This window comes from Vespula pensylvanica, chromosome 4 (assembly GCF_014466175.1).
Source record: "Vespula pensylvanica isolate Volc-1 chromosome 4, ASM1446617v1, whole genome shotgun sequence".
In the NCBI taxonomy this organism is placed as follows: Eukaryota; Metazoa; Arthropoda; class Insecta; order Hymenoptera; family Vespidae; genus Vespula; species Vespula pensylvanica.
This window is the reverse complement of record NC_057688.1, coordinates 6,820,533-6,832,205: the sequence shown is the minus strand read 5'-3', so window position 1 is coordinate 6,832,205 and position 11,673 is coordinate 6,820,533. Positions and strand designations below refer to the sequence as shown.

The window sequence follows — 11,673 nt, the reverse complement described above, 5'->3', positions numbered from 1 at the left end:
AATGATAGTAGTGCCAAACATTTACTACTCTCTTATGTAATAAATTCTTTCTTTGCATAAACTTTTGTGATAAAAAATTTTATGCATACATATATTAAACATTTTATATTTTACATTCATATGATAATTTAAAAGTTAACAGGAAGTATTTCATATATTAGTAAAAAAGTGTGGGAAAATTCAAATCTTCGTTTTGAATCTATATAAAAATAGCAAATAAAAAATTACAAAAATATGTTTTGAATCGTAATAGTTTGTCTAATTTTGTTGTTATCATTTCAAACATATTTCATGCAAAAATACAATACTTTTGTTATTTTCTTATCGTAGATCTATATATAACCTATCATTTATATGAAGATGCGAATATCAAATAATGTTATCTAATGCTTAAGATTAAAGTTAAGATATTTTCTTAAACGAAAATAGCTCTGATCTTTCTCTCTATCTTTCCTTCTCTTTTCTACCGAAGTACATAGTTTTTAATAGTTGTAAGACCGATTCAAGACAATCGCAACTTGAAGAAATTCACGTAGAAAATAAAAAATATTGATATTATATTATGTATAGGTTTTTTTTTTTTTATATAAGAAGGAAATTAAATGTATAAGAAGCATGTTAATAATAAAATTTTTGTCCTTTTGAATTTAAAAAACAATTTTACAAATATGATTCAAAATAATATATGAAAATTAGGGCTTATAATAGATGTTATCTTATATCATAAATATATAATAAATATTACAATTGTATAATTATTTTACATAGTTTTTTATTCTATTAATCATAAAAATGTCAATGTCACGTGGCTATCACGTAATGATCGCCATAACTTAAAATCGTGTAGTGGGGATCATATAGTCCAACCTGTCCTTTATACAACCTACGTTTCGACATTGCCCGAAATTATTCAGTGTGCCAAGTGCTGCTCCTCGTCTTTTGACGTCATTTTACATATTGTATCTAAAGAAAAACGATTCTCCTTTTTTTATTTTAATTTTTTCACTTCGCCGTTGTAAAATTATTTGATAAAAATGATACCAAATTGTCTTAGATCTGCTAGTGCTCAGATATCTCGAAGAAACGTGAGTATGATATAAATGTAATAAGCGACCTTTACTTTTTTTATTTGTAACGAATTCCATGTTATAGACTCCTTTATTATAAAATATATTAATTTCTTTACAAATTTTTCACTTAAAATACATTTCTCTATTTTTTTTAAATCTCGGACACTATGTCAGTTTGGAAATTGGAATAAGGTACGTGTTAAGATAATGCTGTTTTTGTTCAATTGTTTTTATGTGTATTTTATTATATTCACACATACACTTGCGCGCGCATATACACACACATTGTTAAATTAACTCAGCATTGTTGTATCTATATGTGAGTTTTCTAATTGTTGCCTACTTGTTATCTTTTATAAAAATGTAAAGTAACGTGAAGAACTAACGTATAATTATAACTTCTGCAATTCATTTCTTCTACGCTATTTTATTTTATTTAAGTATAATTTAAATTTATTTTCATTTAAGCAATAAGATTTAAAAATCATTATAATTTATCTATATCATATTAAATAAAAATTTCTTTTATTAAATAATATCAGAATAACTTTTTTTATATATATTTATAGGTAGTCTCCTTCTTTAATAAAAAAAACAATTATGCAACAGAAGCTAGTTTTGAGACAAAACCTTTTCGCTTACATAAATTGGATAGTGGTCCATCCAATCATGTAACAGTAACTAAAAGTGAAGCTTTAGAAATCTATAAACATTTACATACAATACGACGTTTAGAAACATCAGCTGGAAATTTATATAAAGAAAAAATAGTCAGAGGTTTTTGTCATTTATACTCTGGTCAAGTAAGTAAAATTATTTTTTAAAAATTTAATTTGAATTCTTTCAAGAACATTACACATGACTTTATATTTTTTATTTATGTTTCAGGAAGCTTGTGCTGTTGGTATGAAAGTTGCTCTTAGACCACAAGATGCTGTAATCACTGCTTACCGTGCACATGGTTGGACTTATTTAATGGGTATAGATCCTCTAGGTGTTCTTGCAGAACTTACTGGAAGACAAGGAGGTAATGCTAAGGGCAAGGGTGGTTCTATGCATATGTATGCTAAAAACTTTTATGGTGGAAATGGTATTGTGGGTGCTCAGGTTTGTTAAATAACTATTGGTTTTCATTATCAGATTAAGAAATCACATCTGTAATCATTTAAAAAAGAAATTACTTTTTAGGTACCATTAGGAGTTGGCATTGCATTTGCTCAAAAATATATGAACACTGGAGGTGTGTGTTTAACTCTTTATGGAGATGGTGCAGCAAATCAAGGACAAGTATTTGAGGTATATAACATGGCGAAATTATGGGATATTCCTTGTATTTTCATTTGTGAAAATAATGGGTATGGAATGGGTACTAGCGTTGAACGTGCTTCTGCAAGTACAGATTATTATACGAGAGGAGATTATGTCCCTGGCATTTGGGTAGGTTTCTGTAATAATTATGGTTATACAGTTTATTAATTCAAATACTTCTGCTAATAATTAAATTTATTTTATCATTCGTTTTAATTTGTTTTATTTTAATTTATCATTCGTGTTAATTATTGTTATTAATTATGTTATTATGTTATTAATAGGTGGATGGTATGGATGTTTTGGCTGTAAGAGAAGCAACAAGGTTTGCTATAGAGCATTGTACGTCTGGAAAAGGTCCTATTGTTATGGAAACTGCCACATATAGGTATAGTGGACATAGTATGTCAGATCCAGGAACAAGTTACCGTACTAGAGATGAAATTCAAGAAGTACGACAAACAAGAGATCCTCTTACAAGTTTTAAAGAAAGAATACTGAGTACAAATCTTGCAACTGCTGAAGAACTTAAGGTTATACATATTATTTCTTTTTTCTCTACTATTTTAGAAAAAATATTAATTATATTTTCTATTTTATATAGGCAATGGAGAGTGAGATAAGGAAGCAAATAGATGATGCTGTAAAAATTGCAAAAACAGATAAAGAAATTCCATTAAGTGAATTAACTGCTGATATTTATGCCAATCCTACAAATAATGAAATTCGAAATGTTACACCATTTAAACCATTGTCACATATCAGGTTGAGCACTCCTGTTAATCTATGAAAAAATTAGAATTATTGCTTCACTTTATGAATATGCGCATTAAAATTTTGTGCTCAGTTTAATGCCTATTATCTCTTCATATTCATAGTTCGTCAAAATGTTGACCTTTCTCCACATTCAGGAAGAAAACTACAATAATATTACTTGTGTCTTTCTATGTTTATTAAGTTAATTTAATAGATATTATAAAGGATAGGATTTATTAAACTTATACTATGTATATTTCTTGTATAGTTGATTATTTATAGAAACAAACATTAACAAAATACATGGAGCACTTGGGAAGAAATCTAGGTTAATAACAACCTTATTAATAAAATAATGAATGAGGGAGAATACTCATAAAAATTATTAATTTATCCATTCTGCAAAGAAACCTAATAATTCTAATAAGAATATTAAAATACTTAAATAAAATTGTATTATAAAAATGTTTTAAATCATATTTTATACATGTCGATATAAAGAATAATATAGATCAAATAAAAAAGTTTTTTTTTGTGTGCACATGTTCATTAAAATTTACGTAATACCATGGTAATACACACACACACACACACATATAACAGTTTATAATTCTAAAATTTTTCTTTCACTTTCTCTCTAATATATTTGTAGTATAATAAAATACAAACGCATTAAATTTTTCATAGTATTTTGTTTTCTATTCCGATCATAATAATACAATTAATTCAGGATATAAATAAATTTTATTCACCTAATAATATTAGATTCTTTTTCTGCAAATAATAAGTATTCTCTAAATTATAAGTATTCTCAAAAATGATACACACATTTATAAAAGTTTATACCAGGAAACTTAACTGGCAAAAACACCTATATCGTCTTTCGTTTTAACGCGTCTCAACGATCGCAGCGCCATTCCCCTGGACTGTACTTGTTGCTGATTGGTTCTTGGCATGTTTGTTAGTAATCATTCATTGGCTGGCATTCTATTTGCTAACTTCATCATAATATTTATGATATAGGGTCGTCACAAAATCGTTTGGACGGAAAGAAGAAAATACGGCAAATTTTCAGACTCGTTAAAAATATTTTAAATAGAAATTTTACAAATATAATTTTAAAACATGTCTACTATTTTTAATGTATTTAACAATATGAATGAAAATAGATGTGAGTATAATTAATTTTACTTTTTTCTTATTGTCAATGCTGTTAAACTAATTTTATTCTTCCATTGTAACAATAAATACAAATTAATCCCGTTTGTTATATGATTTACAGTGTCAACAACAGAACACTTGAAAGAAACAAAATCAATAAATCAAACAGGTGGTATTATAGCTAAATCATTTGACCATTGCAAACCAAAAGGTCTATCAATAAGATCTAAGTCTGAGCAGAATATTCCAACAACTAGCAATACAATGACTTTTAAGAAGGATAATAGCAACAATTCATTTTTTTCAAAGAATGAATTGCCTAATGTAAGTTTTTATTCTATTGATAATTATTTTATTATATTGATAATTATTTAAATATTAGATAGTTTTTATATTTTTTCCTTGTAGAAACAATTACTTTATGTGACCAATGAATTTCCAAAAGTAGAATCATTTGAATTTAATAAAGAGAAAATTATTGAAAAAAACATTTTCAAAGAACCATATATAGAAGAGAAAGAAAAAAGAAGGATATTTCCAGAACCCGAAGTTTTAGCACCATATTATGATCCAGAATTAGAATTAGGTATATATTTATTGATTGTATATATTTTATTTAATTCTTCTTTAATTTATTTCTGTTTTTAAAGAAAATGAATACAAAAATCTAAGAATCATTTTGAAAATTATGTGTTTACAGATGATTATAATATTGATTTAGAAAATGAATTTAGCAAATGTATGTTGCATGTACGAGATGATATGGATGAAGGATTTGGATCAGGTAAAAAAATAACTAAAATATTTTAATGCTTAATTATGTATTTGTGAATACATATATTTTTTTGATAGAACCAGAGGAACTTTCCTACCATGAAATACCAAAACTTGAACTATCTATGCACTTTTCTAACTATGAATTTGAGAGGTGTGGGTCTCCTGATTTGCCAGAAATATCTGACGACGAAACTTTCTGATTATGATGACTGAAAACATTTAATCTTAAAGAATTGTGATACAATAACATTTCTATCAATTTATCTGTTATTCATATCATCAATAACAAATTTCATTTGGTTTAAAACATCAGATTATTATAGATCATTTAATTAATATAAAATAATATAATTTTAATTTCTTTTTTTACTTTAAGCTGTAGACATACTTAGAATTTTTTAAATACAGTATTGCATTGTATATTATTACTATTTTTAGTCAAATAAATACATTATTTTAAAAGATTGGCATTATCCTTCGATATAATTGATGTCTTTCTTTTAATATAAAGTTGATTTAAAGCTGTTCATCACCTTTCACTCAAATTATCTAATGTTCCACCTTGTTAACATTAAACTATCAACAAAAACTGAAAGAAAAATATTGTATGTATAATGCATGTTAAGAGGTATGTGATGTGTAAAAATATTTTATTGTTTAATTATTACATTATCGTACTTTGAGAACATTATACATTGTTTAAATAATTATAAAATCATCAGATTTATAAGATGAACAAATGTAGCTATATAAAAGAAGAATATTTTGCTGTGTAGTCTTCTGAGTACGAAAGAAATTAATATGGTAATTTGCAGAGTCAATCTAATGTTAACAAATATAGTTAATATAAAAAAATTGAAGGTAGTCATATGTATTATGTTTAAAACATTTTGGAATATTTAATATGATTGCATGTAATAAAGGCATTGAAAAAAATATGTCAGCTGATAAATGTGTTATAATAATAGCAGGAATACCAGATGATGTATATTTTTGTCATATATGTTATATAGTTGAAAATTTGGCAACGATTTTAACAAATTTTAAGTATAAGAAAATTTTTAAAAATGCACTTGAATGGAAGGTTAATATACTATATTAAATTACTAATATCATTTTTACAATATTTTTTTTGATTTTTAGCCATGGCTTCAAAAAATCTGTCATTGTTGGAATTGGTCACATACAAAATCACCATTAATCTGGAAAAAAGTTGGTTTATCTGAAAATAATGTTACTTATATTGGTGGTGTTAATCAATTTTGGGAGTTTTTACACTTGCATTATAATATTAGCGATTATATTACAAAAGATGAACTTGAAAAATTACAATTGGACTACTCACTTGTAAAAAAGATATTCATTTATAATAACGAAGCTATTATATATGTTACTATTATTACAGATGTACAAAGAAACATTGAAATTACCATGTGTAAAAATGCCACTTGTACATTATCGTTACATTACGGTACTAGGCGCCGGTAAAGCATTGTGTGTAGACTTAATACCCCAATTAATAACAATTAAAGAATTATGGTTAACGCATGGTATCATCATTAATTTATACGATAAACCTGGTTGTTATTTTAAAATTAGACACATTGCTCAAGATATGGAAGCCATAGGAGGTGGCTTATATACAACAAGAATCATAAAAAATGTTTCAGATGGATTATATGATTGTGATATATTAATTAATTTAGATGTTGTATCAAAGTATGTTTTTATATTCTTTAATTTTTGAAAAAAGTCTAAAGTATATATATATTGAAACAATTTTAGGGAAGAAAGTGAAACTATATATTCTTGGTTACACAGTAATTATAATAGTATGGCTAAATTAGCAAAGCAGATAAATAGATATGCATCTCCTGAAATGAAAGTACTTTTTTGTTCAACGAGTGTGAGTTGTTTCTGTGTAAATGTGCTTCATGTTTTAGTAACTAAATTACCGAAGACTAATATCGTAGCTGTTAGTTCTCATTATGGGCTAGACATTATGTATAATTTTTTGACAAAGTTTAATTTACCTGCATACAATTTTGGTTGCCCTCCTGTATGGGGATTTTTGGGTTGGTTAAAAAGTTTATATAAAATAGTGTATATAAAATAATGAAAGGTTTGTAATAATTTATTTAATACATAGGAATTAATTATTTTGTGGATGTATGTCACATGGTCCAAAAATGTGAAGTATATAAACCTAATAATAGAGCTATGTTTGCAGAAAAAGGTACTACTCTACCATTGGGATTTAAATACCCAGAATTACGATATTTTTGTTATTTAGCACATGATAAAAATCCTTATGAAGGGCATTTTGAACGTAAGGTATGACTTTATATATACATATAAATAATTTACATTTTAGGGACTTGTAATCTCGCTTATTTATAATGTAGAAAGAAGAACATTAAAATTTATAAAAAATATTTTTTCACTACGATAGTTTTTATTCAATGTAAAAAACAAAATATACTCCTTATATATATTGTTTAGGCAATAACTCAATATCAGGTCGGGCGCACTGAGAATTTTCAAGTATGCAAAGCAATTTGCGAGGTGTTAAAATTATGGTATGCCAATACAGATAATATTGGAGATGAAATTATTTCTTTAGGAATATCATCTGATGGTATTTAAATATTATAACACATATATTTTAATTCACTATTTAATTATATCGATATTGAATTTAAATTTTAGGCAGCTTTGGAATTCCCAAAGGATTAGTATTTTCACAACCTGTACATTTGCAAATTTTAAAAGATGGATCGCGTATATGGTTGCCATTTACTGATTTTCCATTACCTTGTATACCATTAGAGATATTTAACAATTTGATTTTAACTGCAGTTATTTTGAATAAACAATTCATAAAAGAATAAATTATTAATAATAATAATAATAATAATAATAATTTATTCTTTTGATAATATATTATTAATTGATAATATATCATTAATAATTCTCGAAATTAAAAGTCAAAGAAAAGAAAAAACGAAGAATTAATATTTGAATAAAAATCTTCATTTTACCACATATTATCTTAATTTGATATTAATAAATAGGAAAAAGGTGATAAAGAGAATAAAAGGAAAACAATACAGTATAAACGTTTAATTAGCGCGCCATTTGTAACACACGTAGTCGTGTCTTATAAACTTTGAAATAGAGGAATGATATAGAGAGTTAATTTTACTAATCATAATCAACAAAAAGAAATTAGTTTTAATTTCGCTTCTAGTTAATTATAAAATTTCGTGAATTAAAAATTATATAAAAATTTTTAATTGCTATATAATGGCTTGATGTTAGTGGAGTGATCGAAATTTTGAGGTTAAATATGTTTGTGATTTACTTTACAAGTTATTTATGTGTGTACATGTATTAATTCTTTCATTTATCATAACAAATTGTTAACAATTGAATAATTATTTATTAATAACAAATTAAAATTAAAACGAATGTCATTTTGTCGATGACGTAAATATACATTATTATACCTTATTAATTTCATGAAGGGCAGTGTGGAATAAAGATTTAAAGAAAATAAATATTTAAGCTTTTAAATATTAGAAAGCAATATGTCCTGCAGTAGGATAGAAATGGATCAAAGCATCGCACAAAGGTTATTATTTGAAGGCGCTACATTGGTTGTACTTGATGTACCTATGGACACAGAGTTTGGAATAGATTTAAAGTCTTGGAATGTTGGAAATAAATTTAAAGGTATTAAAATGATACCTCCAGGATTTCATTATGTGCATTATAGGTGATTTATGTTTTTTTATTTATCTATATATATTAATTGTTCAGATTAATTTATATATTAGATATAAATTAATAGGTATATTTAAATTTATTATTTATATTGTAAATCTTCTTATAGCGCAGTAAATAAATTTGGCGAAGCAGCACCTAAAATAGGTTTTTTTCATGTATTCAAAAAAGCTGAATTTATGGTAAAACGATGGGATCAGTCAAAGGAAGAAATCAGTTCAGAACGTAAGATACTTTGCTATAAATTCATTTGTTATATATTGTTTTTATATTACAATTATTTTTTGATATCATTTGATGCATAGCTGTTCCTGAAAATTTGGTTAAGAGTCTCAAAGAAAACTTGAAAGATTTAGATAAATTTCTTGGTCCTTATCCTTATGATATTTGGGAAAGATGGGGTAAATTGACATATAAAATTGATTATCTTTTAATAGAACGTTGCGCACCTGTTTGCGGGTAAATAATATATTCTGTTCATGTCTATTCTCTCTTTTTTTTGTACTTTTTAATTATTTTCATTTTTTAGTTTTGTACATTCAGCTTTAGAATTGGAACCATGTAGTGATGCTTTGAGACCACGCGGAGGAGATCTTATACAAAAAAAAAAGACAGAAAAAACTAGATTTACGGTTGAAGAAAAAGAAGACCAATTGTTACCTGACTTGAAACCAAAACCTGGGACAGAACTGAGATTATCACAATTACCCGAGAAACATTATCCTGATGGGTCAACTCCAACAGAGATCACAAAACATTCTCTTGATTCTAGTTATGTTTTGGATATTGTGCTTGATAAATTGAAACAGTATGGTCAATACCAATTTTATTATTTTTTAGAATATATATATATATATATATATATATATATATATATACACACATACATATTCTAAATTTACATTTTAATATTATTTATGTAACAGTAAATATATATATACATTTATATGTATACAAATATTTTTGCAGACCAATAGAAATAATTGGAGAAATACAACTGGCTTTTGTTTGTCTCTTGGTTGGCCAAAATTTGGATGCCTTTGAGCATTGGAAAAAGTTTATATCATTGATTTGTGGAGTAGATTCAGCAATATCAGCTCATCGCTATATTTATATGGAATTCTTGAAAGTTATAGAAGTTCAATTATCCTACATTCCAGAAGATATATTATGTGATATTGTCACTAACAACAATTTTGTTTATCAAAGCTTGCGTAAACTTTTTGCAAACATTCAGTTTAATTCTGACATAGATGGTCGTTTAAAGTGTTACGCAGTACACGTTCGTGATCGATTAACTAAAAAGTTTAGATGGGATTTCACGAATTTACAAGGTGATAACGAAGATGAGGCACCCGTTGTTGTTTCTCTAGAATAAATATTATAGCATATTGTCCATAAAATATAATAAAAAGAAGAAAAAATTGTAAAATTTAGCTTAAATTTTTTAACAGTATATTCTGTATAAATATAAATAATTATATTGCTAATTAGTTAGTATATGTATATTGTAAATAAATTATTGATCGTACATATATTTCGCTTAAGATACTATTCAAACTTTTATTTTTATCTTTTAAAATATTTAATTTGTTTAACAAATCTGATAACTGAATAAAAAAGGCGTATCAATGATAATAGTAATGAAAGATTTAGAAGTAATGAAGAAGTAGTGAATGAAAAATTAAAGAAGTATAAACGATGAAGATATCAAGTTCGAAATTTTATAATAATATATAAATGTATTATTATTTTAATTTTATTATTTGAGTGAATAAAAAAAAGTTGTTTCCGCCCGGGATCGAACCGGGGACCTTCCGCGTGTTAGGCGGATGTGATAACCACTACACCACGGAAACTGTGATATCTGGATTTTTATTTGAATAAAATATATATTATATCAATTTATAGATTAATACATTAATAATTAATCTGTTGACTGTATAGATTTTTTTTTTAAATATCTATCTATGTTGTATATGTGGACATGACCAGTTGTCAGTCACCGATTAGTATAGTAAGACCAAGCTATCTATGGTGAAACGTTTTAATGCTCTTTTTTATTTTTTATTTAAACGAATATTCTTAAATATCTTAAATTTACAAATAAGTTTTAGTATTTAATAAAAATTTGATTTAATTAGTAAAAATTTAATTTAAAAAAATGAAAAGTAATTTCTTTTCTGCATGATGAGTATACTTGTTAAACACAGTTAATTAAGAGAAACAAGAATATTTTTGTATTTTATATTTATTACAATTAAACAATTTTGCTTAATTAATATGCATAGATTATTTTTTAATTAATGGAAAATATATGCATGTTATGTAAACATAAATATATATTTATTAAATATAAATTTTTAAGTAAATATATTATCTATGTAAATTCAGATATTATATCAGATTGATGATTTTTTTTTTCTTTCATAAAGAATATTATAGAAAAATATTATTCAAGTATAATCATATAAGGCATCATTAATTTTTATTATCTTATCCAATAAATATTCGATATCTATAAGATAACAAAATTTTTATATTTAAATTTTGTTGTCTTATTTTAACTTGCTTTTCAGTTACTGTTATATCAAATAAAATTTAACATAAAGTAGTATTATTTATCGCCATGGATGTATAAAATATTATAAAGAGGAATATATAATTAAGGATTGTGTTGATCACTGATAGTATTTTTATCAAGTTTGAAGGATCTAGAGTAACTTGTTAAATTCTTATCCTTGATGATTCAGGATTAGCCTCACGACGAAGTCTCTAAAATATGAAAATGAAACGATATTGATCCATTCGTTGT

General features: G+C 25.5%; 5 protein-coding genes and 1 non-coding gene across 10 annotated transcripts in view; 4 read left to right on the top strand and 2 right to left on the bottom strand.

Moving 5' to 3' along the window:
* The first annotated feature begins 853 nt into the window (after nucleotides 1-853).
* Nucleotides 854-3,506, top strand: LOC122628500 (probable pyruvate dehydrogenase E1 component subunit alpha, mitochondrial). 2 transcript variants are annotated; one of them, XM_043810862.1, is made up of 7 exons: nucleotides 854-1,085; nucleotides 1,245-1,262; nucleotides 1,640-1,873; nucleotides 1,959-2,177; nucleotides 2,259-2,507; nucleotides 2,663-2,911; nucleotides 2,983-3,506. In XM_043810862.1, the coding sequence occupies exons 1-7, from the start codon at nucleotides 1,035-1,037 to the stop codon at nucleotides 3,166-3,168; spliced, it is 1,206 nt and encodes a 401-aa protein (XP_043666797.1). In that variant the 5' UTR covers nucleotides 854-1,034; the 3' UTR covers nucleotides 3,169-3,506. The 2 variants fall into 2 exon arrangements, with proteins under 2 accessions (XP_043666797.1, XP_043666799.1); XM_043810864.1 differs by lacking the exon at nucleotides 1,245-1,262.
* Nucleotides 3,507-4,168: 662 nt separating this feature from the next.
* LOC122628507 lies at nucleotides 4,169-5,459 on the top strand. Its single transcript, XM_043810878.1, has 5 exons — nucleotides 4,169-4,305; nucleotides 4,417-4,619; nucleotides 4,704-4,881; nucleotides 4,996-5,079; nucleotides 5,148-5,459. Exons 1-5 carry the CDS (start codon nucleotides 4,260-4,262, stop codon nucleotides 5,270-5,272), a joined length of 636 nt encoding a protein of 211 aa, XP_043666813.1. The 5' UTR covers nucleotides 4,169-4,259; the 3' UTR covers nucleotides 5,273-5,459.
* A 160-nt stretch (nucleotides 5,460-5,619) lies between these two features.
* On the top strand, nucleotides 5,620-8,736 carry LOC122628508 (putative malate dehydrogenase 1B). The gene is made up of 8 exons (XM_043810879.1): nucleotides 5,620-6,156; nucleotides 6,216-6,459; nucleotides 6,521-6,791; nucleotides 6,858-7,147; nucleotides 7,222-7,406; nucleotides 7,575-7,710; nucleotides 7,782-7,889; nucleotides 8,605-8,736. Exons 1-8 carry the CDS (start codon nucleotides 5,977-5,979, stop codon nucleotides 8,637-8,639), a joined length of 1,449 nt encoding a protein of 482 aa, XP_043666814.1. The 5' UTR covers nucleotides 5,620-5,976; the 3' UTR covers nucleotides 8,640-8,736.
* Nucleotides 8,369-10,290, top strand: LOC122628506 (protein AAR2 homolog). Its single transcript, XM_043810877.1, has 5 exons — nucleotides 8,369-8,850; nucleotides 8,968-9,083; nucleotides 9,164-9,317; nucleotides 9,388-9,666; nucleotides 9,828-10,290. The coding sequence occupies exons 1-5, from the start codon at nucleotides 8,663-8,665 to the stop codon at nucleotides 10,234-10,236; spliced, it is 1,146 nt and encodes a 381-aa protein (XP_043666812.1). The 5' UTR covers nucleotides 8,369-8,662; the 3' UTR covers nucleotides 10,237-10,290.
* Nucleotides 10,291-10,644: 354 nt separating this feature from the next.
* On the bottom strand, nucleotides 10,645-10,717 carry Trnav-aac. The gene has a single exon. It is a non-coding gene; the product is annotated as a tRNA-Val (tRNA).
* Nucleotides 10,718-11,329: 612 nt separating this feature from the next.
* Nucleotides 11,330-11,673, bottom strand: part of LOC122628618 — a 1,374-nt gene continuing 1,030 nt past the window's right edge. For 2 of the 4 annotated variants that reach the window (XM_043811061.1, XM_043811062.1), the window contains exon 5: nucleotides 11,330-11,673. In XM_043811061.1, coding sequence (XP_043666996.1) covers nucleotides 11,634-11,673 — 40 coding nt within the window. In that variant the 3' untranslated portion in view covers nucleotides 11,330-11,633. The other 2 variants (XM_043811064.1, XM_043811065.1) reach the window with 1 other exon arrangement.